The following is a 27,981-nucleotide window of genomic DNA, read 5'->3' as shown; positions in this document are numbered from 1 at the left end:
CAACAAAATTAGCAAACAGCTAGGCCATTTGTAAACCCCCCCCCCACACACACACACAGAGTCTCAAATAGTCCATCTCACAACAGCCCCAATTCTTCTCCCTGACGACGGCCTCTGTCTGCTCTGGCGCATTGAGAAATGGTCCATTCAATCTCTGGTGACCTGCGACCTCGCTGGGTTCACCACCCTGAATCGCACGCCCTGACTGTAGAAACGCCTTTGCCCTGTTGGAGGCCGCCCGCCTCTCTGCCAGCTCACTCCCAATGTCCTGATATATGAATGAAATGAAATGAAATATCCGCACAGTGATCTCATCCCAGTCGATATTCCGGATCCTCTTTGCCAACTCCAAGACCCGCTCTTTTCATTGGTGACTGAAAGTGGATACTGACCGCTCGCGGCGGCTCGTTCGGCTGTGGCTTTTTCCTGAGTGCCCGCTGAACTCTGTCCAATTCCGGAGGGGGGGGGGGGTGGAACACCTCACCCCCGTCCACCAACCGAGAAAACATCTCCGCGAGGTACAGGGTCGGCTTCGAGCCCTCCACTCCCTCCGGCAGCCCCTTGGCCAGGTCTCCAGAGCCTCGACTTTCAACCTCAGGCCTATCCGCCACCATCAGCGACTCAGCCTCCGACAAGGCAAGCCCATCCTCGTGCTACGATAGGGCCTCCTCCACATCCCTTCACCCTGGGCCTCCACCACGTTCCAGGTGTTCACCAACTGCTCCTGAATCTGGCCCAGAGCCTCCTCGACAGTGGCCTTAAAGGATTCTTTCATCTCCTTATCTTGCCGCTCAAACTGCCAAAAAATGTGCTTGCGGAATATCCCAGTCTCCTGCGCCATCACTCCTGCCCATGTGTCTGAAGTAATGGGCACGGCGGCCATCTTGTCCCCTTCACCGCCCTTCGGCAGGCGACCCTCCGGAGCCTTCGATTTGGGCTTCTCTGACATGTTTTTGACATGACTCCGCCGAGGGACAGTTCTCTAACCCCACACTGGGCGCGTGGTCATCAAAATCCCCCGAAAAGACGGGTAAAAGGGATCAAAAACAAAGAGCCAGCCGGGAGCCCTGACATGACGTCACCGAAGTCAGGCAGGTTTTTAATCAGGGAGGGAGTCGAGGGTTACAGGGATAAGGCAGGAATGTGGAGGTGAGGGTTATCACATCAGCCATGATCTGACTGAATGGCGGAGCAGACTGGGAGGGCTGACTGGCCTGTTCCAGCTCCTACCCCTTCCCGTTCACCCGTTCTCACTGACTCACTTTAGCTTCCAGCTGGACATCACGAATTTTAAATCCTCACCCTTGGGTTTAAATCCCTCGCTGGCCTTCGAGCTCATTTTGCCTCACCAGCTCTGGACATCCCTCCGTGAAGCTCTCCACTCCCGCTCCTCCGTGAAGACCAACCTATTTGCCCAAGCTTAGAGTCACCTCTCCCAACAGCTCCTTAGGTGGCTGTGAAATTAAAGGCGCTACACAAATGCATTGTTTTTGACGTGCTGCATCCTGACTGAATACGATCTCCTTGCTTGCACCATCAACCAGGTGGCTCAAACGAGCTGCACTCTGGGGCGTCGCTGGCTGATGGGCGTGAGGTAGGCGCTGGGCAGCGGCCAACGCGATCGCGCACAGCTGTCTCCCGCTGGGAAAGGTGTGCATCTAGATGGAGGTGGGCGCAGGGAAAGGGAGAAAGTGGAATCACTTTGTGTTGCTCCCACGCGGCGCAGTTGGGTGCCAATATCCAGAGTCCAAAGAGCTGCCTGGCCAGGTGGGGGTAAAGTAGTGCCCGGCTGTGGAATGACACCCCATCAAGGAAGAGGCGAAAACGAAGACCTTCTCCCTGGAGGAGAGGGGACAGCTCACACTGATGCTGTGCTCAGGTCAGGCGATTTACCACTCTGCTATGAGAAAGTCACAGCGAGCTCGGCGTTCCCTTACCATTTCCCACAAGGACGGAACGCGGGCATCGTGGATAGAACTAAATATTTCCTCCAGGTCCGTGGACATGACGACAAGACCCTGGATCGCCATCTTCAGTTCAGTGAGGGACGTCCTTGGGGAGAGATGACAAGACGTGGTCAGGAACAGAGTTAGAGAAGCCAACACGAGCAACACAGAGAGAAAGAGCGGACAAAGTGAGAAATGATAATAACAGCAGCGACTCCGAGAAGAAGGAGGTCAATGGAAGAGAAAACAACATTTATTAAATTGTATCCACGGTACTGGGGCAGTGACGGTGTGGATTGTGTACACACTGTGCTGGGGCAGTGACAGTGTGGATTGTGTACACACTGTGCTGGGGCAGTGACGGTGTGGATTGTGTACACACTGTGCTGGGCCAGTGACGGTGTGGATTGTGTACACACTGTGCTGGGGCAGTGACGGTGTGGATTGTGTACACACGGTGCTGGGCCAGTGACGGTGTGGATTGTGTACACACTGTGCTGGGGCAGTGACGGTGTGGATTGTGTACACACTGTGCTGGGGCAGTGACGGTGTGGATTGTGTACACACTGTGCTGCGGCAGTGACGGTGTGGATTGTGTACACACTGTGCTGGGCCAGTGACGGTGTGGATTGTGTACACACTGTGCTGGGGCAGTGACGGTGTGGATTGTGTACACACTGTGCTGGGGCAGTGACGGTGTGGATTGTGTACACACTGTGCTGGGGCAGTGACGGTGTGGATTGTGTACACACTGTGCTGCGGCAGTGACGGTGTGGATTGTGTACACACTGTGCTGGGGCAGTGACGGTGTGGATTGTGTATACACTGTGCTGGGGCAGTGACGGTGTGGATTGTGTACACACGGTACTGGGGCAGTGACGGTGTGGATTGTGTACACACTGTGCTGGGGCAGTGATGGTGTGGATTGTGTACACACTGTGCTGGGGCAGTGACGGTGTGGATTGTGTACACACGGTGCTGGGGCAGTGACAGTGTGGATTGTGTACACACTGTGCTGGGGCAGTGACGGTGTGGATTGTGTACACACTGTGCTGGGGCAGTGACGGTGTGGATTGTGTACACACTGTGCTGGGGCAGTGACGGTCAGGATTGTGTACACACTGTGCTGGGGCAGTGACGGTGTGGATTGTGTACACACTGTGCTGGGGCAGTGACGGTATGGATTGTGTACACACTGTGCTGGGGCAGTGACGGTGTGGATTGTGTACACACTGTGCTGCGGCAGTGACGGTGTGGATTGTGTACACACTGTGCTGGGGCAGTGACGGTGTGGATTGTGTACACACTGTGCTGGGGCAGTGACGGTGTGGATTGTGTACACACGGTGCTGCGGCAGTGACGGTGTGGATTGTGTACACACTGTGCTGGGGCAGTGACGGTGTGGATTGTGTACACACTGTGCTGGGGCAGTGACGGTGTGGATTGTGTACACACTGTGCTGGGGCAGTGACGGTGTGGATTGTGTACACACTGTGCTGGGGCAGTGACGGTGTGGATTGTGTACACACTGTGCTGCGGCAGTGACGGTGTGGATTGTGTACACACTGTGCTGGGGCAGTGACGGTGTGGATTGTGTACACACTGTGCTGGGGCAGTGACGGTGTGGATTGTGTACACACTGTGCTGGGGCAGTGACGGTCTGGATTGTGTACACACTGTGCTGGGGCAGTGACGGTATGGATTGTGTACACACTGTGCTGGGGCAGTGACGGTGTGGATTGTGTACACACTGTGCTGCGGCAGTGACGGTGTGGATTGTGTACACACTGTGCTGGGGCAGTGACGGTGTGGATTGTGTACACACTGTGCTGGGGCAGTGACGGTGTGGATTGTGTACACACGGTGCTGCGGCAGTGACGGTGTGGATTGTGTACACACTGTGCTGGGGCAGTGACGGTGTGGATTGTGTACACACGGTGCTGCGGCAGTGACGGTGTGGATTGTGTACACACTGTGCTGGGGCAGTGACGGTGTGGATTGTGTACACACTGTGCTGGGGCAGTGACGGTGTGGATTGTGTACACACTGTGCTGGAGCAGTGACGGTGTGGATTGTGTACACACTGTGCTGGGGCAGTGACGGTGTGGATTGTGTACACACTGTGCTGGGGCAGTGACGGTTTGGATTGTGTACACACGGTGCTGGGGCAGTGACGGTGTGGATTGTGTACACACTGTGCTGGAGCAGTGACGGTGTGGATTGTGTACACACTGTGCTGGGGCAGTGACGGTGTGGATTGTGTACACACGGTGCTGGGGCAGTGACGGTGTGGATTGTGTACACACTGTGCTGCGGCAGTGACGGTGTGGATTGTGTACACACTGTGCTGGGGCAGTGACGGTGTGGATTGTGTACACACTGTGCTGGGACAGTGACGGTCTGGATTGTGTACACACTGTGCTGGGGCAGTGACGGTGTGGATTGTGTACACACTGTACTGGGGCAGTGACAGTGTGGATTGTGTACACACGGTGCTGGAGCAGTGACGGTGTGGATTGTGTACACACTGTGCTGGGGCAGTGACAGTGTGGATTGTGTACACACGGTGCTGGAGCAGTGACGGTGTGGATTGTGTACACACTGTGCTGCGGCAGTGACGGTGTGGATTGTGTACACACTGTGCTGGGGCAGTGACGGTGTGGATTGTGTACACACTGTACTGGGGCAGTGACGGTGTGGATTGTGTACACACTGTGCTGGGGCAGTGACGGTCTGGATTGTGTACACACTGTGCTGGGGCAGTGACGGTGTGGATTGTGTACACACTGTGCTGGGGCAGTGACGGTGTGGATTGTGTACACACTGTGCTGGGGCAGTGACGGTGTGGATTGTGTACACACTGTGCTGGGGCAGTGACGGTGTGGATTGTGTACACACTGTGCTGGGGCAGTGACGGTGTGGATTGTGTACACACTGTGCTGGGGCAGTGACGGTGTGGATTGTGTACACACTGTGCTGGGGCAGTGACGGTCTGGATTGTGTACACACTGTGCTGGGGCAGTGACGGTCTGGATTGTGTACACACTGTGCTGGGGCAGTGACGGTCTGGATTGTGTACACACTGTGCTGGGGCAGTGACGGTCTGGATTGTGTACACACTGTGCTGGGGCAGTGACAGTGTGGATTGTGTACACACTGTGCTGGGGCAGTGACGGTCTGGATTGTGTACACACTGTGCTGGGGCAGTGACGGTGTGGATTGTGTACACACGGTGCTGGGGCAGTGACGGTCAGGATTGTGTACACACTGCTGGGGCAGTGACGGTGTGGATTGTGTACACACTGTGCTGGGGCAGTGACGGTGTGGATTGTGTACACACTGTGCTGGGGCAGTGACGGTGTGGATTGTGTACACACTGTGCTGGGGCAGTGACGGTGTGGATTGTGTACACACTGTGCTGGGGCAGTGACGGTGTGGATTGTGTACACACTGTGCTGGGGCAGTGACGGTGTGGATTGTGTACACACTGTGCTGGGGCAGTGACGGTGTGGATTGTGTACACACTGTGCTGGGGCAGTGACGGTCAGGATTGTGTACACACTGTGCTGGGGCAGTGACAGTGTGGATTGTGTACACACTGTGCTGGGGCAGTGACGGTGTGCATTGTGTACACACTGTGCTGGGGCAGTGACGGTCAGGATTGTGTACACACTGCTGGGGCAGTGACAGTGTGGATTGTGTACACACTGTGCTGGAGCAGTGACGGTCAGGATTGTGTACACACTGCTGGGGCAGTGACGGTGTGGATTGTGTATACACTGCTGGGGCAGTGACAGTGTGGATTGTGTACACACTGTGCTGGGGCAGTGACGGTGTGGATTGTGTACACACTGTGCTGGGGCAGTGACGGTGTGGATTGTGTACACACTGTGCTGGGGCAGTGACGGTGTGGATTGTGTACACACTGTGCTGGGGCAGTGACGGTGTGGATTGTGTACACACTGTGCTGGGGCAGTGACGGTGTGGATTGTGTACACACTGTGCTGGGGCAGTGACGGTCAGGATTGTGAAAACACTGTGCTGGGGCAGTGACAGTGTGGATTGTGTACACACTGTGCTGGGGCAGTGACGGTGTGCATTGTGTACACACTGTGCTGGGGCAGTGACGGTCAGGATTGTGTACACACTGCTGGGGCAGTGACAGTGTGGATTGTGTACACACTGTGCTGGGGCAGTGACGGTGTGGATTGTGTACACACTGTGCTGGGGCAGTGACGGCGTGGATTGTGTACACACTGTGCTGGGGCAGTGACGGCGTGGATTGTGTACACACGGTACTGGGGCAGTGACAGTGTGGATTGTGTACACACTGTGCTGGGGCAGTGACGGTGTGGATTGTGTACACACTGTGCTGGTGCAGTGACGGTGTGGATTGTGTATACACTGTGCTGGGGCAGTGACGGTGTGGATTGTGTACACACTGTGCTGGGGCAGTGACGGTGTGGATTGTGTACACACTGTGCTGGGGCAGTGACGGTGTGGATTGTGTACACACTGTGCTGGGGCAGTGACGGCGTGGATTGTGTACACACGGTACTGGGGCAGTGACAGTGTGGATTGTGTACACACTGTGCTGGGGCAGTGACGGTGTGGATTGTGTACACACTGTGCTGGGGCAGTGACGGTGTGGATTGTGTACACACTGTGCTGGGGCAGTGACGGTGCGGATTGTGTACACACTGTGCTGGGGCAGTGACGGTGTGGATTGTGTACACACTGTGCTGGGGCAGTGACGGTGTGGATTGTGTACACACTGTGCTGGGGCAGTGACAGTGTGGATTGTGTACACACTGTGCTGGGGCAGTGACGGTGTGGATTGTGTACACACTGCTGGGGCAGTGACGGTGTGGATTGTGTACACACTGCTGGGGCAGTGACAGTGTGGATTGTGTACACACTGTGCTGGGGCAGTGACGGTGTGGATTGTGTACACACTGTGCTGGGGCAGTGACGGTGTGGATTGTGTATACACTGTGCTGGGGCAGTGACAGTGTGGATTGTGTATACACTGTGCTGGGGCAGTGACGGTGTGGATTGTGTATACACTGTGCTGGGGCAGTGACGGTGTGGATTGTGTACACACTGCTGGGGCAGTGACGGTGTGGATTGTGTACACACTGCTGGGGCAGTGACAGTGTGGATTGTGTACACACTGTGCTGGGGCAGTGACGGTGTGGATTGTGTACACACTGTGCTGGGGCAGTGACGGTGTGGATTGTGTATACACTGTGCTGGGGCAGTGACGGTGTGGATTGTGTACACACTGCTGGGGCAGTGACGGTGTGGATTGTGTACACACTGCTGGGGCAGTGACAGTGTGGATTGTGTACACACTGTGCTGGGGCACTGACGGTGTGGATTGTGTACACACTGCTGGGGCAGTGACGGTGTGGATTGTGTACACACTGCTGGGGCAGTGACAGTGTGGATTGTGTACACACTGTGCTGGGGCAGTGACGGTGTGGATTGTGTACACACTGTGCTGGGGCAGTGACGGTGTGGATTGTGTACACACTGTGCTGGGGCAGTGACGGTGCGGATTGTGTACACACGGTGTTGGGGCAGTGACGGTGTGGATTGTGTACACACTGTGCTGGGGCAGTGACGGTGTGGATTGTGTACACACGGTGTTGGGGCAGTGACGGTGTGGATTGTGTACACACTGTGCTGGGGCAGTGACGGTGTGGATTGTGTACACACTGCTGGGGCAGTGACGGTGTGGATTGTGTACACACTGTGCTGGGGCAGTGACGGTGTGGATTGTGTATACACTGTGCTGGGGCAGTGACGGTGTGGATTGTGTACACACTGCTGGGGCAGTGACAGTGTGGATTGTGTACACACTGTGCTGGGGCAGTGACGGTGTGGATTGTGTACACACTGTGCTGGGGCAGTGACGGTGTGGATTGTGTATACACTGTGCTGGGGCAGTGACGGTGTGGATTGTGTACACACTGCTGGGGCAGTGACAGTGTGGATTGTGTACACACTGTGCTGGGGCAGTGACGGTGTGGATTGTGTATACACTGTGCTGGGGCAGTGACGGTGTGGATTGTGTACACACTGCTGGGGCAGTGACAGTGTGGATTGTGTACACACTGTGCTGGGGCAGTGACGGTGTGGATTGTGTACACACTGTGCTGGGGCAGTGACGGTGTGGATTGTGTATACACTGTGCTGGGGCAGTGACGGTGTGGATTGTGTACACACTGCTGGGGCAGTGACAGTGTGGATTGTGTACACACTGTGCTGGGGCAGTGACGGTGTGGATTGTGTACACACTGTGCTGGGGCAGTGACGGTGTGGATTGTGTACACACTGTGCTGGGGCAGTGACGGTGCGGATTGTGTACACACGGTGTTGGGGCAGTGACGGTGTGGATTGTGTACACACTGTGCTGGGGCAGTGACGGTGTGGATTGTGTACACACGGTGTTGGGGCAGTGACGGTGTGGATTGTGTACACACTGTGCTGGGGCAGTGACGGTGTGGATTGTGTACACACTGCTGGGGCAGTGACGGTGTGGATTGTGTACACACTGTGCTGGGGCAGTGACGGTGTGGATTGTGTACACACGGTGCTGGAGCAGTGACGGTATGGATTGTGTACACACGGTGCTGGAGCAGTGACGGTGTGGATTGTGTACACACTGTGCTGGGGCAGTGACGGTCAGGATTGTGTATACACTGTGCTGGAACAGTGACGGTGTGGATTGTGTACACACTGTGCTGGAGCAGTGACGGTGTGGATTGTGTACACACTGTGCTGGGGCAGTGACGGTGTGGATTGTGTACATACTGTGCTGGGGCAGTGACGGTGTGGATTGTGTACACACTGTGCTGGAGCAGTGACGGTGTGGATTGTGTACACACTGTACTGGGGCAGTGACGGTGTGGATTGTGTACACACTGTGCTGGGGCAGTGACGGTGTGGATTGTGTACACACTGTGCTGGAGCAGTGACGGTGTGGATTGTGTACACACTGTGCTGGGGCAGTGACGGTGTGGATTGTGTATACACTGTGCTGGGGCAGTGACGGTGTGGATTGTGTACACACTGTGCTGGAGCAGTGACGGTGTGGATTGTGTACACACTGTGCTGGGGCAGTGACGGTGTGGATTGTGTATACACTGTGCTGGGGCAGTGACGGTGTGGATTGTGTACACACTGTGCTGCGGCAGTGACGGTGTGGATTGTGTACACACTGTGCTGGGGCAGTGACGGTGTGGATTGTGTATACACTGTGCTGGGGCAGTGACGGTGTGGATTGTGTACACACTGTGCTGCGGCAGTGACGGTGTGGATTGTGTACACACTGTGCTGGGGCAGTGACGGTATGGATTGTGTACACACTGTGCTGGAGCAGTGACGGTGTGGATTGTGTACACACTGTGCTGGGGCAGTGACGGTGTGGATTGTGTACACACTGTGCTGGGGCAGTGACGGTGTGGATTGTGTACACACTGTGCTGGGGCAGTGACGGTGTGGATTGTGTACACACTGTGCTGGGGCAGTGACGGTGTGGATTGTGTACACACTGTGCTGGGGCAGTGACGGTGTGGGTTGTGTATACACTGTGCTGGGGCAGTGACGGTGTGGATTGTGTACACACTGTGCTGGGGCAGTGACGGTGTGGATTGTGTATACACTGTGCTGGGGCAGTGACGGTGTGGATTGTGTACACACTGTGCTGGGGCAGTGACGGTGTGGATTGTGTACACACTGTGCTGGGGCAGTGACGGTGTGGATTGTGTACACACGGTGCTGGGGCAGTGACGGTGTGGATTGTGTACACACTGTGCTGGGGCAGTGACGGTGTGGATTGTGTACACACTGTGCTGGGGCAGTGACGGTCTGGATTGTGTACACACTGTGCTGGGGCAGTGACGGTGTGGATTGTGTACACACTGTGCTGGGGCAGTGACGGTGTGGATTGTGTACACACTGTGCTGGGGCAGTGACGGTGTGGATTGTGTATACACTGTGCTGGGGCAGTGACGGTGTGCATTGTGTACACACTGTGTTGGGGCAGTGACGGTGTGGATTGTGTACACACTGTGCTGGGGCAGTGACGGTGTGGATTGTGTACACACTGTGCTGGGGCAGTGACGGTGTGGATTGTGTACACACTGTGCTGGGGCAGTGACGGTGTGGATTGTGTATACACTGTGCTGCGGCAGTGACGGTGTGGATTGTGTACACACTGTGCTGCGGCAGTGACGGTGTGGATTGTGTACACACTGTGCTGCGGCAGTGACGGTGTGGATTGTGTACACACTGTGCTGGGGCAGTGACGGTGTGGATTGTGTACACACTGTGCTGGGGCAGTGACGGTCTGGATTGTGTACACACTGTGCTGGAGCAGTGACGGTGTGGATTGTGTACACACTGTGCTGGGGCAGTGACGGTGTGGATTGTGTACACACTGTGCTGGGGCAGTGACGGTGTGGATTGTGTATACACTGTGCTGCGGCAGTGACGGTGTGGATTGTGTACACACTGTGCTGGGGCAGTGACGGTGTGGATTGTGTACACACTGTGCTGGGGCAGTGACAGTGTGGATTGTGTACACACTGTGTTGGGGCAGTGACGGTGTGGATTGTGTACACACGGTGCTGGGGCAGTGACGGTGTGGATTGTGTACACACTGTGCTGGGGCAGTGACAGTGTGGATTGTGTACACACTGTGCTGGGGCAGTGACGGTGTGGATTGTGTACACACTGTGCTGCGGCAGTGACGGTGTGGATTGTGTACACACTGTGCTGGGGCAGTGACGGTGTGGATTGTGTACACACTGTGCTGGGGCAGTGACGGTGTGGATTGTGTACACACTGTGCTGGGGCAGTGACAGTGTGGATTGTGTACACACTGTGTTGGGGCAGTGACGGTGTGGATTGTGTACACACTGTGTTGGGGCAGTGACGGTGTGGATTGTGTACACACGGTACTGGGGCAGTGACGGTGTGGATTGTGTACACACGGTACTGGGGCAGTGACGGTGTGGATTGTGTACACACGGTACTGGGGCAGTGACGGTGTGGATTGTGTACACACTGTGCTGGAGCAGTGACGGTGTGGATTGTGTACACACTGTGCTGGGGCAGTGACGGTGTGGATTGTGTACACACTGTGCTGGAGCAGTGACGGTGTGGATTGTGTACACACTGTGCTGGGGCAGTGACGGTGTGGATTGTGTACACACTGCTGGGGCAGTGACGGTGTGGATTGTGTATACACTGCTGGGGCAGTGACGGTCTGGATTGTGTACACACTGTGCTGGGGCAGTGACGGTGTGGATTGTGTACACACTGTGCTGGGGCAGTGACGGTGTGGATTGTGTACACACTGTGCTGGGGCAGTGACGGTTTAGATTGTGTACACACTGTGCTGGGGCAGTGACGGTGTGGATTGCGTACACACTGTGCTGGGGCAGTGACAGTGTGGATTGTGTACACACTGTGCTGGGGCAGTGACGGTGTGGATTGTGTACACACGGTACTGGGGCAGTGACGGTGTGGATTGTGTACACACTGTGCTGGGGCAGTGACGGTGTGGATTGTGTACACACTGTGCTGGGGCAGTGACGGTGTGGATTGTGTACACACTGTGCTGGGGCAGTGACGGTGTGGATTGTGTACACACGGTGCTGGGGCAGTGACGGTGTGGATTGTGTACACACTGTGCTGGAGCAGTGACGGTCAGGATTGTGTACACACTGTGCTGGAGCAGTGACGGTGTGGATTGTGTACACACTGTGCTGGGGCAGTGACGGTGTGGATTGTGTACACACTGTGCTGGAGCAGTGACGGTGTGGATTGTGTACACACTGTGCTGGGGCAGTGACGGTGTGGATTGTGTACACACTGTGCTGGGGCAGTGACGGTGTGGATTGTGTACACACTGTGCTGGGGCAGTGACGGTGTGGATTGTGTACACACGGTACTGGGGCAGTGACGGTGTGGATTGTGTACACACTGTGCTGGGGCAGTGACGGTGGGATTGTGTACACACGGTACTGGGGCAGTGACGGTGTGGATTGTGTACACACGGTACTGGGGCAGTGACGGTGTGGATTGTGTATACACTGTGCTGGGGCAGTGACGGCGTGGATTGTGTACACACTGTGCTGGGGCAGTGACGGTGTGGATTGTGTACACACTGTGCTGGGGCAGTGACGGTGTGGATTGTGTACACACGGTACTGGGGCAGTGACGGTGTGGATTGTGTACACACTGCTGGGGCAGTGACAGTGTGGATTGTGTACACACTGTGCTGGGGCAGTGACGGTGTGGATTGTGTACACACTGTGCTGGGGCAGTGACGGTGTGGATTGTGTATACACTGTGCTGGGGCAGTGACGGTGTGGATTGTGTACACACTGCTGGGGCAGTGACAGTGTGGATTGTGTACACACTGTGCTGGGGCAGTGACGGTGTGGATTGTGTATACACTGTGCTGGGGCAGTGACGGTGTGGATTGTGTACACACTGCTGGGGCAGTGACAGTGTGGATTGTGTACACACTGTGCTGGGGCAGTGACGGTGTGGATTGTGTACACACTGTGCTGGGGCAGTGACGGTGTGGATTGTGTATACACTGTGCTGGGGCAGTGACGGTGTGGATTGTGTACACACTGCTGGGGCAGTGACAGTGTGGATTGTGTACACACTGTGCTGGGGCAGTGACGGTGTGGATTGTGTACACACTGTGCTGGGGCAGTGACGGTGTGGATTGTGTACACACTGTGCTGGGGCAGTGACGGTGCGGATTGTGTACACACGGTGTTGGGGCAGTGACGGTGTGGATTGTGTACACACTGTGCTGGGGCAGTGACGGTGTGGATTGTGTACACACGGTGTTGGGGCAGTGACGGTGTGGATTGTGTACACACTGTGCTGGGGCAGTGACGGTGTGGATTGTGTACACACTGCTGGGGCAGTGACGGTGTGGATTGTGTACACACTGTGCTGGGGCAGTGACGGTGTGGATTGTGTACACACGGTGCTGGAGCAGTGACGGTATGGATTGTGTACACACGGTGCTGGAGCAGTGACGGTGTGGATTGTGTACACACTGTGCTGGGGCAGTGACGGTCAGGATTGTGTATACACTGTGCTGGAACAGTGACGGTGTGGATTGTGTACACACTGTGCTGGAGCAGTGACGGTGTGGATTGTGTACACACTGTGCTGGGGCAGTGACGGTGTGGATTGTGTACATACTGTGCTGGGGCAGTGACGGTGTGGATTGTGTACACACTGTGCTGGAGCAGTGACAGTGTGGATTGTGTACACACTGTGCTGGAGCAGTGACAGTGTGGATTGTGTACACACTGTACTGGGGCAGTGACGGTGTGGATTGTGTACACACTGTGCTGGGGCAGTGACGGTGTGGATTGTGTACACACTGTGCTGGAGCAGTGACGGTGTGGATTGTGTACACACTGTGCTGGGGCAGTGACGGTGTGGATTGTGTATACACTGTGCTGGGGCAGTGACGGTGTGGATTGTGTACACACTGTGCTGGAGCAGTGACGGTGTGGATTGTGTACACACTGTGCTGGGGCAGTGACGGTGTGGATTGTGTATACACTGTGCTGGGGCAGTGACGGTGTGGATTGTGTACACACTGTGCTGCGGCAGTGACGGTGTGGATTGTGTACACACTGTGCTGGGGCAGTGACGGTGTGGATTGTGTATACACTGTGCTGGGGCAGTGACGGTGTGGATTGTGTACACACTGTGCTGCGGCAGTGACGGTGTGGATTGTGTACACACTGTGCTGGGGCAGTGACGGTATGGATTGTGTACACACTGTGCTGGAGCAGTGACGGTGTGGATTGTGTACACACTGTGCTGGGGCAGTGACGGTGTGGATTGTGTACACACTGTGCTGGGGCAGTGACGGTGTGGATTGTGTACACACTGTGCTGGGGCAGTGACGGTGTGGATTGTGTACACACTGTGCTGGGGCAGTGACGGTGTGGATTGTGTACACACTGTGCTGGGGCAGTGACGGTGTGGGTTGTGTATACACTGTGCTGGGGCAGTGACGGTGTGGATTGTGTACACACTGTGCTGGGGCAGTGACGGTGTGGATTGTGTATACACTGTGCTGGGGCAGTGACGGTGTGGATTGTGTACACACTGTGCTGGGGCAGTGACGGTGTGGATTGTGTACACACTGTGCTGGGGCAGTGACGGTGTGGATTGTGTACACACGGTGCTGGGGCAGTGACGGTGTGGATTGTGTACACACTGTGCTGGGGCAGTGACGGTCTGGATTGTGTACACACTGTGCTGGGGCAGTGACGGTCTGGATTGTGTACACACTGTGCTGGGGCAGTGACGGTGTGGATTGTGTACACACTGTGCTGGGGCAGTGACGGTGTGGATTGTGTACACACTGTGCTGGGGCAGTGACGGTGTGGATTGTGTATACACTGTGCTGGGGCAGTGACGGTGTGCATTGTGTACACACTGTGTTGGGGCAGTGACGGTGTGGATTGTGTACACACTGTGCTGGGGCAGTGACGGTGTGGATTGTGTACACACTGTGCTGGGGCAGTGACGGTGTGGATTGTGTACACACTGTGCTGGGGCAGTGACGGTGTGGATTGTGTATACACTGTGCTGCGGCAGTGACGGTGTGGATTGTGTACACACTGTGCTGCGGCAGTGACGGTGTGGATTGTGTACACACTGTGCTGCGGCAGTGACGGTGTGGATTGTGTACACACTGTGCTGGGGCAGTGACGGTGTGGATTGTGTACACACTGTGCTGGGGCAGTGACGGTCTGGATTGTGTACACACTGTGCTGGAGCAGTGACGGTGTGGATTGTGTACACACTGTGCTGGGGCAGTGACGGTGTGGATTGTGTACACACTGTGCTGGGGCAGTGACGGTGTGGATTGTGTATACACTGTGCTGCGGCAGTGACGGTGTGGATTGTGTACACACTGTGCTGGGGCAGTGACGGTGTGGATTGTGTACACACTGTGCTGGGGCAGTGACAGTGTGGATTGTGTACACACTGTGTTGGGGCAGTGACGGTGTGGATTGTGTACACACGGTGCTGGGGCAGTGACGGTGTGGATTGTGTACACACTGTGCTGGGGCAGTGACAGTGTGGATTGTGTACACACTGTGCTGGGGCAGTGACGGTGTGGATTGTGTACACACTGTGCTGCGGCAGTGACGGTGTGGATTGTGTACACACTGTGCTGGGGCAGTGACGGTGTGGATTGTGTACACACTGTGCTGGGGCAGTGACGGTGTGGATTGTGTACACACTGTGCTGGGGCAGTGACAGTGTGGATTGTGTACACACTGTGTTGGGGCAGTGACGGTGTGGATTGTGTACACACTGTGTTGGGGCAGTGACGGTGTGGATTGTGTACACACGGTACTGGGGCAGTGACGGTGTGGATTGTGTACACACGGTACTGGGGCAGTGACGGTGTGGATTGTGTACACACGGTACTGGGGCAGTGACGGTGTGGATTGTGTACACACTGTGCTGGAGCAGTGATGGTCAGGATTGTGTACACACTGTGCTGGAGCAGTGACGGTGTGGATTGTGTACACACTGTGCTGGGGCAGTGACGGTCTGGATTGTGTACACACTGTGCTGGAGCAGTGACGGTGTGGATTGTGTACACACTGTGCTGGGGCAGTGACGGTGTGGATTGTGTACACACTGTGCTGGAGCAGTGACGGTGTGGATTGTGTACACACTGTGCTGGGGCAGTGACGGTGTGGATTGTGTACACACTGTGCTGGGGCAATGACGGTGTGGATTGTGTACACACGGTACTGGGGCAGTGACGGTGTGGATTGTGTACACACTGTGCTGGGGCAGTGACGGTGGGATTGTGTACACACGGTACTGGGGCAGTGACGGTGTGGATTGTGTACACACGGTACTGGGGCAGTAACGGTGTGGATTGTGTATACACTGCTGGGGCAGTGACGGTGTGGATTGTGTACACACTGTGCTGGGGCAGTGACGGCGTGGATTGTGTACACACTGCTGGGGCAGTGACGGCGTGGATTGTGTACACACTGTACTGGGGCAGTGACGGTGTGGATTGTGTACACACTGCTGGGGCAGTGACGGTCTGGATTGTGTACACACTGTGCTGGGGCAGTGACGGTGTGGATTGTGTACACACTGTGCTGGGGCAGTGACGGTGTGGATTGTGTACACACTGTGCTGGGGCAGTGACGGTTTAGATTGTGTACACACTGTGCTGGGGCAGTGACGGTGTGGATTGTGTACACACTGCTGGGGCAGTGACGGTGTGGATTGTGTATACACTGCTGGGGCAGTGACGGTCTGGATTGTGTACACACTGTGCTGGGGCAGTGACGGCGTGGATTGTGTACACACTGTGCTGGGGCAGTGACGGTGTGGATTGTGTACACACTGTGCTGGGGCAGTGACGGTGTGGATTGTGTACACACGGTACTGGGGCAGTGACGGTGTGGATTGTGTACACACTGCTGGGGCAGTGACAGTGTGGATTGTGTACACACTGTGCTGGGGCAGTGACGGTGTGGATTGTGTACACACTGTGCTGGGGCAGTGACGGTGTGGATTGTGTATACACTGTGCTGGGGCAGTGACGGTGTGGATTGTGTACACACTGCTGGGGCAGTGACAGTGTGGATTGTGTACACACTGTGCTGGGGCAGTGACGGTGTGGATTGTGTATACACTGTGCTGGGGCAGTGACGGTGTGGATTGTGTACACACTGCTGGGGCAGTGACAGTGTGGATTGTGTACACACTGTGCTGGGGCAGTGACGGTGTGGATTGTGTACACACTGTGCTGGGGCAGTGACGGTGTGGATTGTGTATACACTGTGCTGGGGCAGTGACGGTGTGGATTGTGTACACACTGCTGGGGCAGTGACAGTGTGGATTGTGTACACACTGTGCTGGGGCAGTGACGGTGTGGATTGTGTACACACTGTGCTGGGGCAGTGACGGTGTGGATTGTGTACACACTGTGCTGGGGCAGTGACGGTGCGGATTGTGTACACACGGTGTTGGGGCAGTGACGGTGTGGATTGTGTACACACTGTGCTGGGGCAGTGACGGTGTGGATTGTGTACACACGGTGTTGGGGCAGTGACGGTGTGGATTGTGTACACACTGTGCTGGGGCAGTGACGGTGTGGATTGTGTACACACTGCTGGGGCAGTGACGGTGTGGATTGTGTACACACTGTGCTGGGGCAGTGACGGTGTGGATTGTGTACACACGGTGCTGGAGCAGTGACGGTATGGATTGTGTACACACGGTGCTGGAGCAGTGACGGTGTGGATTGTGTACACACTGTGCTGGGGCAGTGACGGTCAGGATTGTGTATACACTGTGCTGGAACAGTGACGGTGTGGATTGTGTACACACTGTGCTGGAGCAGTGACGGTGTGGATTGTGTACACACTGTGCTGGGGCAGTGACGGTGTGGATTGTGTACATACTGTGCTGGGGCAGTGACGGTGTGGATTGTGTACACACTGTGCTGGAGCAGTGACAGTGTGGATTGTGTACACACTGTGCTGGAGCAGTGACAGTGTGGATTGTGTACACACTGTACTGGGGCAGTGACGGTGTGGATTGTGTACACACTGTGCTGGGGCAGTGACGGTGTGGATTGTGTACACACTGTGCTGGAGCAGTGACGGTGTGGATTGTGTACACACTGTGCTGGGGCAGTGACGGTGTGGATTGTGTATACACTGTGCTGGGGCAGTGACGGTGTGGATTGTGTACACACTGTGCTGGAGCAGTGACGGTGTGGATTGTGTACACACTGTGCTGGGGCAGTGACGGTGTGGATTGTGTATACACTGTGCTGGGGCAGTGACGGTGTGGATTGTGTACACACTGTGCTGCGGCAGTGACGGTGTGGATTGTGTACACACTGTGCTGGGGCAGTGACGGTGTGGATTGTGTATACACTGTGCTGGGGCAGTGACGGTGTGGATTGTGTACACACTGTGCTGCGGCAGTGACGGTGTGGATTGTGTACACACTGTGCTGGGGCAGTGACGGTATGGATTGTGTACACACTGTGCTGGAGCAGTGACGGTGTGGATTGTGTACACACTGTGCTGGGGCAGTGACGGTGTGGATTGTGTACACACTGTGCTGGGGCAGTGACGGTGTGGATTGTGTACACACTGTGCTGGGGCAGTGACGGTGTGGATTGTGTACACACTGTGCTGGGGCAGTGACGGTGTGGATTGTGTACACACTGTGCTGGGGCAGTGACGGTGTGGGTTGTGTATACACTGTGCTGGGGCAGTGACGGTGTGGATTGTGTACACACTGTGCTGGGGCAGTGACGGTGTGGATTGTGTATACACTGTGCTGGGGCAGTGACGGTGTGGATTGTGTACACACTGTGCTGGGGCAGTGACGGTGTGGATTGTGTACACACTGTGCTGGGGCAGTGACGGTGTGGATTGTGTACACACGGTGCTGGGGCAGTGACGGTGTGGATTGTGTACACACTGTGCTGGGGCAGTGACGGTCTGGATTGTGTACACACTGTGCTGGGGCAGTGACGGTCTGGATTGTGTACACACTGTGCTGGGGCAGTGACGGTGTGGATTGTGTACACACTGTGCTGGGGCAGTGACGGTGTGGATTGTGTACACACTGTGCTGGGGCAGTGACGGTGTGGATTGTGTATACACTGTGCTGGGGCAGTGACGGTGTGCATTGTGTACACACTGTGTTGGGGCAGTGACGGTGTGGATTGTGTACACACTGTGCTGGGGCAGTGACGGTGTGGATTGTGTACACACTGTGCTGGGGCAGTGACGGTGTGGATTGTGTACACACTGTGCTGGGGCAGTGACGGTGTGGATTGTGTATACACTGTGCTGCGGCAGTGACGGTGTGGATTGTGTACACACTGTGCTGCGGCAGTGACGGTGTGGATTGTGTACACACTGTGCTGCGGCAGTGACGGTGTGGATTGTGTACACACTGTGCTGGGGCAGTGACGGTGTGGATTGTGTACACACTGTGCTGGGGCAGTGACGGTCTGGATTGTGTACACACTGTGCTGGAGCAGTGACGGTGTGGATTGTGTACACACTGTGCTGGGGCAGTGACGGTGTGGATTGTGTACACACTGTGCTGGGGCAGTGACGGTGTGGATTGTGTATACACTGTGCTGCGGCAGTGACGGTGTGGATTGTGTACACACTGTGCTGGGGCAGTGACGGTGTGGATTGTGTACACACTGTGCTGGGGCAGTGACAGTGTGGATTGTGTACACACTGTGTTGGGGCAGTGACGGTGTGGATTGTGTACACACGGTGCTGGGGCAGTGACGGTGTGGATTGTGTACACACTGTGCTGGGGCAGTGACAGTGTGGATTGTGTACACACTGTGCTGGGGCAGTGACGGTGTGGATTGTGTACACACTGTGCTGCGGCAGTGACGGTGTGGATTGTGTACACACTGTGCTGGGGCAGTGACGGTGTGGATTGTGTACACACTGTGCTGGGGCAGTGACGGTGTGGATTGTGTACACACTGTGCTGGGGCAGTGACAGTGTGGATTGTGTACACACTGTGTTGGGGCAGTGACGGTGTGGATTGTGTACACACTGTGTTGGGGCAGTGACGGTGTGGATTGTGTACACACGGTACTGGGGCAGTGACGGTGTGGATTGTGTACACACGGTACTGGGGCAGTGACGGTGTGGATTGTGTACACACGGTACTGGGGCAGTGACGGTGTGGATTGTGTACACACTGTGCTGGAGCAGTGATGGTCAGGATTGTGTACACACTGTGCTGGAGCAGTGACGGTGTGGATTGTGTACACACTGTGCTGGGGCAGTGACGGTCTGGATTGTGTACACACTGTGCTGGAGCAGTGACGGTGTGGATTGTGTACACACTGTGCTGGGGCAGTGACGGTGTGGATTGTGTACACACTGTGCTGGAGCAGTGACGGTGTGGATTGTGTACACACTGTGCTGGGGCAGTGACGGTGTGGATTGTGTACACACTGTGCTGGGGCAGTGACGGTGTGGATTGTGTACACACGGTACTGGGGCAGTGACGGTGTGGATTGTGTACACACTGTGCTGGGGCAGTGACGGTGGGATTGTGTACACACGGTACTGGGGCAGTGACGGTGTGGATTGTGTACACACGGTACTGGGGCAGTAACGGTGTGGATTGTGTATACACTGCTGGGGCAGTGACGGTGTGGATTGTGTACACACTGTGCTGGGGCAGTGACGGCGTGGATTGTGTACACACTGCTGGGGCAGTGACGGCGTGGATTGTGTACACACTGTACTGGGGCAGTGACGGTGTGGATTGTGTACACACTGCTGGGGCAGTGACGGTCTGGATTGTGTACACACTGTGCTGGGGCAGTGACGGTGTGGATTGTGTACACACTGTGCTGGGGCAGTGACGGTGTGGATTGTGTACACACTGTGCTGGGGCAGTGACGGTTTAGATTGTGTACACACTGTGCTGGGGCAGTGACGGTGTGGATTGTGTACACACTGCTGGGGCAGTGACGGTGTGGATTGTGTATACACTGCTGGGGCAGTGACGGTCTGGATTGTGTACACACTGTGCTGGGGCAGTGACGGTGTGGATTGTGTACACACTGTGCTGGGGCAGTGACGGTGTGGATTGTGTACACACTGTGCTGGGGCAGTGACGGTTTAGATTGTGTACACACTGTGCTGGGGCAGTGACGGTGTGGATTGCGTACACACTGTGCTGGGGCAGTGACAGTGTGGATTGTGTACACACTGTGCTGGGGCAGTGACGGTGTGGATTGTGTACACACGGTACTGGGGCAGTGACGGTGTGGATTGTGTACACACTGTGCTGGGGCAGTGACGGTGTGGATTGTGTACACACTGTGCTGGGGCAGTGACGGTGTGGATTGTGTACACACTGTGCTGGGGCAGTGACGGTGTGGATTGTGTACACACGGTGCTGGGGCAGTGACGGTGTGGATTGTGTACACACTGTGCTGGAGCAGTGACGGTCAGGATTGTGTACACACTGTGCTGGAGCAGTGACGGTGTGGATTGTGTACACACTGTGCTGGGGCAGTGACGGTGTGGATTGTGTACACACTGTGCTGGAGCAGTGACGGTGTGGATTGTGTACACACTGTGCTGGGGCAGTGACGGTGTGGATTGTGTACACACTGTGCTGGGGCAGTGACGGTGTGGATTGTGTACACACTGTGCTGGGGCAGTGACGGTGTGGATTGTGTACACACGGTACTGGGGCAGTGACGGTGTGGATTGTGTACACACTGTGCTGGGGCAGTGACGGTGGGATTGTGTACACACGGTACTGGGGCAGTGACGGTGTGGATTGTGTACACACGGTACTGGGGCAGTGACGGTGTGGATTGTGTATACACTGTGCTGGGGCAGTGACGGCGTGGATTGTGTACACACTGTGCTGGGGCAGTGACGGTGTGGATTGTGTACACACTGTGCTGGGGCAGTGACGGTGTGGATTGTGTACACACGGTACTGGGGCAGTGACGGTGTGGATTGTGTACACACTGTGCTGGGGCAGTGACGGTGGGATTGTGTACACACGGTACTGGGGCAGTGACGGTGTGGATTGTGTACACACGGTACTGGGGCAGTGACGGTGTGGATTGTGTATACACTGTGCTGGGGCAGTGACGGCGTGGATTGTGTACACACTGTGCTGGGGCAGTGACGGTGTGGATTGTGTACACACGGTACTGGGGCAGTGACGGTGTGGATTGTGTACACACGGTACTGGGGCAGTGACGGTGTGGATTGTGTATACACTGTGCTGGGGCAGTGACGGCGTGGATTGTGTACACACTGTGCTGGGGCAGTGATGGTGTGGATTGTGTACACACTGCTGGGGCAGTGACGGTGTGGATTGTGTACACACGGTACTGGGGCAGTGACGGTGTGGATTGTGTACACACGGTACTGGGGCAGTGACGGTGTGGATTGTGTACACACTGTGCTGGGGCAGTGACGGTGTGGATTGTGTACACACTGTGCTGGGGCAGTGACGGTGTGGATTGTGTACACACTGTGCTGGGGCAGTGACGGTGTGGATTGTGTACACACTGTGCTGGGGCAGTGACGGTGTGGATTGTGTACACACTGTGCTGGGGCAGTGACGGTGTGGATTGTGTACACACTGTGCTGGGGCAGTGACGGTGTGGATTGTGTACACACTGTGCTGGGGCAGTGACGGTGTGGATTGTGTACACACTGTGCTGGGGCAGTGACGGTGTGGATTGTGTACACACTGTGCTGGGGCAGTGACGGCGTGGATTGTGTACACACTGCTGGGGCAGTGACGGCGTGGATTGTGTACACACTGTGCTGGGGCAGTGACGGTTTAGATTGTGTACACACTGTGCTGGGGCAGTGACAGTGTGGATTGTGTACACACGGTGCTGGAGCAGTGACGGTGGGATTGTGTACACACTGTGCTGGGCCAGTGACGGTGTGGATTGTGTATACACTGTGCTGGGGCAGTGACGGTGTGGATTGTGTATACACTGTGCTGGGGCAGTGACGGTGTGGATTGTGTATACACTGTGCTGGGGCAGTGACGGCGTGGATTGTGTACACACTGTGCTGGGGCAGTGACGGTGTGGATTGTGTACACACGGTGCTGGGCCAGTGACGGTGTGGATTGTGTACACACTGTGCTGGGGCAGTGACAGTGTGGATTGTGTACACACTGTGCTGGGGCAGTGACAGTGTGGATTGTGTACACACTGTGCTGGGGCAGTGACAGTGTGGATTGTGTACACACTGTGCTGGGGCAGTGACAGTGTGGATTGTGTATACACTGTGCTGGAGCAGTGACGGTGTGGATTGTGAAAACACTGTGCTGGGGCAGTGACAGTGTGGATTGTGTACACACTGTGCTGGGGCAGTGACGGTCTGGATTGTGTACACACTGTGCTGGGGCAGTGACAGTGTGGATTGTGTACACACTGTGCTGGGGCAGTGACAGTGTGGATTGTGTACACACTGTGCTGGGGCAGTGACGGTGTGGATTGTGTATACACTGTGCTGGGGCAGTGACAGTGTGGATTGTGTACACACTGTGCTGGGGCAGTGACGGTGTGGATTGTGAAAACACTGTGCTGGGGCAGTGACAGTGTGGATTGTGTACACACTGTGCTGGGGCAGTGACGGTCTGGATTGTGTACACACTGTGCTGGGGCAGTGACAGTGTGGATTGTGTACACACTGTGCTGGGGCAGTGACAGTGTGGATTGTGTACACACTGTGCTGGGGCAGTGACAGTGTGGATTGTGTATACACTGTGCTGGGGCAGTGACAGTGTGGATTGTGTACACACTGTGCTGGGGCAGTGACGGTCTGGATTGTGTACACACTGTGCTGGGGCAGTGACAGTGTGGATTGTGTACATACTGTGCTGGGGCAGTGACGGTGTGGATTGTGTACACACTGTGCTGGGGCAGTGACAGTGTGGATTGTGTACATACTGTGCTGGGGCAGTGACGGTGTGGATTGTGTACACACTGTGCTGGGGCAGTGGCGGTGTGGATTGTGTACACACTGTGCTGGAGCAGTGACGGTGTGGATTGTGTACACACTGTGCTGGGGCAGTGACGGTGTGGATTGTGTACACACGGTGCTGGGGCAGTGACGATGTGGATTGTGTACACACAGTGCTGGGGCAGTGACGGTGTGGATTGTGTACACACTGTGCTGGGGCAGTGACGGTGTGGATTGTGTACACTGTGCTGGGGCAATGACGGTGTGGATTGTGTACACACTGTGCTGGGGCAGTGACGATGTGGATTGTGAAAACACGGTGCTGGGGCAGTGACGGTGTGGATTGTGTACACACGGTGCTGGGCCAGTGACGGTGTGGATTGTGTACACACTGTGCTGGGGCAGTGACGGTGTGGATTGTGTACACACTGTGCTGGGGCAGTGACGGTGTGGATTGTGTACACACTGTGCTGCGGCAGTGACGGTCTGGATTGTGTACACACTGTGCTGGGGCAGTGACGGTGTGGATTGTGTACACACTGTGCTGGGGCAGTGACGGTCAGGATTGTGTACACACTGTGCTGGGGCAGTGACGGTCAGGATTGTGTACACACTGTGCTGGGGCAGTGACGGTGTGGATTGTGTACACACTGTGCTGGGGCAGTGACGGTCAGGATTGTGTACACACTGTGCTGGGGCAGTGATGGTGTGGATTGTGTACACACTGTGCTGCGGCAGTGACGGTCTGGATTGTGTACACACTGTGCTGGGGCAGTGACGGTGTGGATTGTGTACACACTGTGCTGCGGCAGTGACGGTCTGGATTGTGTACACACTGTGCTGCGGCAGTGACGGTCTGGATTGTGTACACACTGTGCTGGGGCAGTGACGGTGTGGATTTTGGATACCAGGATGGGAGAAAGTTTGCATGGTTAAGCTGCGAGCCATTGATCACAAAGCAGTGTCCAGGAGGCACACAGCGCACAGGAACCAGAGTCAACAGTGAATCTAGAAGCTTTACTCGTATTTAACCCTGTGTGGTACCTGTCCTGGGAGTGTTTGATGGGGACAGTGTAGAGGGAGCTTTACTCTGTATCTAACCCCGTACTGTACCTGTCCTGGGAGTGTTTGATGGGGACAGTGTAGAGGGAGCTTTACTCTGTATCTAACTCCGTGATGTACCTGTCCTGGGAGTGTTTGATGGGGACAGTGTAGACGGAGCTTTACTCTGTATCAAACCCCGTGCTGTACCTGTCCTGGGAGTGTTTGATGGGGACAGTGTAGAGGGAGCTTTACTCTGTATCTAACCCCGTGCTGTACCTGTCCTGGGAGTGTTTGATGGGGACAGTGTAGAGGGAGCTTTACTCTGTATCTAACCCCGTGCTGTACCTGTCCTGGGAGAGTTTGATGGGGACAGTGTAGAGGGAGCTTTACTCTGTATCTAACCCCGTGCTGTACCTGTCCTGGGAGTGTTCGATGGGGACAGTGTAGAGGGAGCTTTACTCTGTATCTAACCCCGTGCTGTACCTGTCCTGGGAGTGTTTGATGGGGCCAGTGTAGAGGGAGCTTTACTCATATCTAACCCTGTGCTGTACCTGTCCTGGGAGAGTTTGATGGGGACAGTGTAGAGGGAGCTTTACTCTGTATCTAACCCCGTGCTGTACCTGTCCTGGGAGTGTTTGATGGGGACAGTGTAGAGGGAGCTTTACTCTGTATTTACCCAGTGCTGTACCTGTCCTGGGAGTGTTTGATGGGGACAGTGTAGAGGGAGCTTTACTCTGTATCCAACCCCGTGCTGTACCTGTCCTGGGAGTGTTTGATGGGGACAGTGTAGATGGAGCTTTACTCTGTATCTAACCCCGTGCTGTACCTGTTCTGGGAGTGTTTGATGGGGACAGTGTAGAGGGAGCTTTTCTAATACTTTAGTGATGGAAAGGGATAGGCATATACCGCAGGGCAAGAGTTATATCTGGGGGAAAGGCAATTATGATGCGATGAGGCAAGACTTGGGATGCATCGGATGGAGAGGAAAACTGCAAGGGATGGGCACAATGGAAATGTGGAGCTTGTTCAAGGAACAGATACTGCGTGTCCTTGATAACTATGTACCTGTCAAGCAGGGAGGAAGTGGACGAGTGAGGGAACCATGGTTTACTAAAGCAGTCGAAACACTTGTCAAGAGGAAGAAGGAGACTTATGTAAAGATGAGACATGAAGGTTCAGTTAGGGCGCTTGAGAGTTACAAGTTAGCTAGGAAGGACCTAAAGAGAGAGCTAAGAAGAGCCAGGAGGGGACATGAGAAGTCTTTGGCAGGTAGGATCAAGGATAACCCTAAAGCTTTCTATAGAGATGTCAGGAATAAAAGAATGACTCGGGTAAGAGTAGGGCCAGTCAAGGACAGTAGCGGGAAGTTGTGCTTGGTGTCCGAGGAGATAGGAGAGGTGCTAAATGAATATTTTTCGTCAGTATTCACACAGGAAAAAGACAATGTTGTCGAGGAGAATACTGAGATTCAGGCTACTAGACTAGAAGGGCTTGAGGTTCATAAGGAGGAGCTCTTAGCAATTCTGGAAAGTGTGAAAATAGATAAGTCACCTGGGCCGGATGGGATTTATCCTAGGATTCTCTGGGAAGCTAGGGAGGAGATTGCTGAGCCTTTAGCCTTGATCTTTAAGTCATCTTTGTCTACATGAATAGTACACCACATGAATAGTGCCAGAAGACTGGAGGATAGCAAAAATTATCCCCTTGTTCAAGAAGGGGAGTAGAGATAACCCCGGTAACTATAGACCAGTGAGCCTTACTTCTGTTGTGGGAAAAATCTTGGAAAGGTTTATAAGAGATAGGATGTATAATCATCTGGAAAGGAATAATTTGATTAGACATAGTCAACACGGTTTCGTGAAGGGTAGGTCGTGCCTCACAAACCTTATAGAGTTCTTTGAGAAGGTGACCAAACAGGTGGATGAGGGTAAAGCAGTTGATGTGGTGTATATGGATTTCAGTAAAGCGTTTGATAAGGTTCCCCACGGTAGGCTACTGCAGAAAATACAGAAGCATGGGAATCAGGGAGATTTAGCAGTTTGGATCAGAAATTGGCTAGCTGGAAGAAGACAAAGGGTGGTGGTTGATGGGAAGTGTTCAGACTGGAGTCCAGTTACTAGTGGTGTACCACAAGGATCTGTTTTGGGGCCACTGCTGTTTGTCATTTTTATAAATGACCAGGAGGAGGGTGTAGAAGGATGGGCGAGTAAATTTGCAGATGACACTAAAGTTGGTGGAGTTGTGGACAGTGCGGAAGGATGTTACAAGTTACAGAGGGACATAGATAAGCTGCAGCGCTGGGCTGAGAGGTGGCAAATGGAGTTTAATGCAGAAAAGTGTGAGGTGATTCATTTTGGAAGGAATAGCAGGAAGACTGAGTACTGGGCTAATGGTAAGATTCTTGGCAGTGTGGATGAGCAGAGAGAATTCGGTGTCCATGTACATAGATCCCTAAAAGTTGCCAACCAGGTTGAGAGGGTTGTTAAGAAGGTGTACGGTGTGTTAGCTTTTATTGGTAGAGGGATTGAGTTTAGGAGCCATGAGGTCACGTTGCAGCTATACAACACTCTGGTGCGGCCGCATTTGGAGTATTGCGTGCAATTCTGGTCGCCGCATTATAGGAAGGATGTGGAAGCATTGGAAAGGGTGCAGAGGAGATTTACCCAAATGTTGCCTGGTATGGAGGGAAGATCTTATGTGGAAAGGCTGAGGGACTTGAGGCTGTTTTCATTAGAGAGAAGAAGATTAAGAGGTGACTTAATTGAGGCATACAAGATGATCAGAGGATTGGATAGGGTGGACAGTGAGAGACTTTTTCCGCAGATGGTGATGTCTAGCACGAGGGGACATAGCTTTAACTTGAGGGGAGATAGATATAAGACAGATGTCAGAGGTAGGTTCTTTACTCAGAGAGTAGTAAGGGCGTGGAATGCCCTGCCTGCAACAGTAGTGGACTCCCCAACACTAAGGACATTCAAATGGTCATTTGATAGACATATGGACAATAAGAGAATAGTGTAGATGGGCGTTAGAGTGCTTTCACAGGTTGGCGCAACATCGAGGGCCGAAGGGCTTGTCCTGTGCTGTAATGTTCTATATCTAACCCCGTGCTGTACCTGCCCTGGGAGTGTTTGATGTGGACAGTGTAGAGGGAGCTTTACTCTGTATCTAACTCCGTGCTGTATCTGTCCTGGGAGGGTTTGATGAGGACAGTGTAGAGGGAGCTTTACTCTGTATGTAACCCTGTGCTGTACCTGTCCTGGGAGTGTTTGATGGGGAAGGTTGTGGAGGGAGCTTTACTCTGTATCTAACCCGTGCTGTACCTGTCCTGGGAGTGTTTGATGGGGACAGTGTAGAGGGAGCTTTACTCTGGATCGAACCCCGTGCTGTACCTGTCCTGGGAGTGTTTGATG

The 27,981-nt window shown here is 54.8% G+C and overlaps 1 protein-coding gene across 1 annotated transcript in view; it reads right to left on the bottom strand.

Annotated features, from left to right (window-relative positions):
* The window catches only part of dnah2 (dynein, axonemal, heavy chain 2), a 314,816-nt gene that overhangs the window by 14,061 nt on the left and 272,774 nt on the right, over positions 1–27,981 (bottom strand). The window contains exon 84 of the mRNA XM_072493227.1: positions 1,938–2,052. Within this exon, the coding sequence (XP_072349328.1) occupies positions 1,938–2,052 (115 nt within the window). The remainder of the gene's footprint in view (positions 1–1,937; positions 2,053–27,981) is intronic.

The sequence above is a fragment of the Scyliorhinus torazame genome, chromosome 31 (assembly GCF_047496885.1).
Source record: "Scyliorhinus torazame isolate Kashiwa2021f chromosome 31, sScyTor2.1, whole genome shotgun sequence".
Lineage (NCBI taxonomy): Eukaryota > Metazoa > Chordata > Chondrichthyes > Carcharhiniformes > Scyliorhinidae > Scyliorhinus > Scyliorhinus torazame.
The sequence above is the reverse complement of the archived record's forward strand: the minus strand, read 5'-3'. Positions and strand labels throughout refer to the sequence as shown.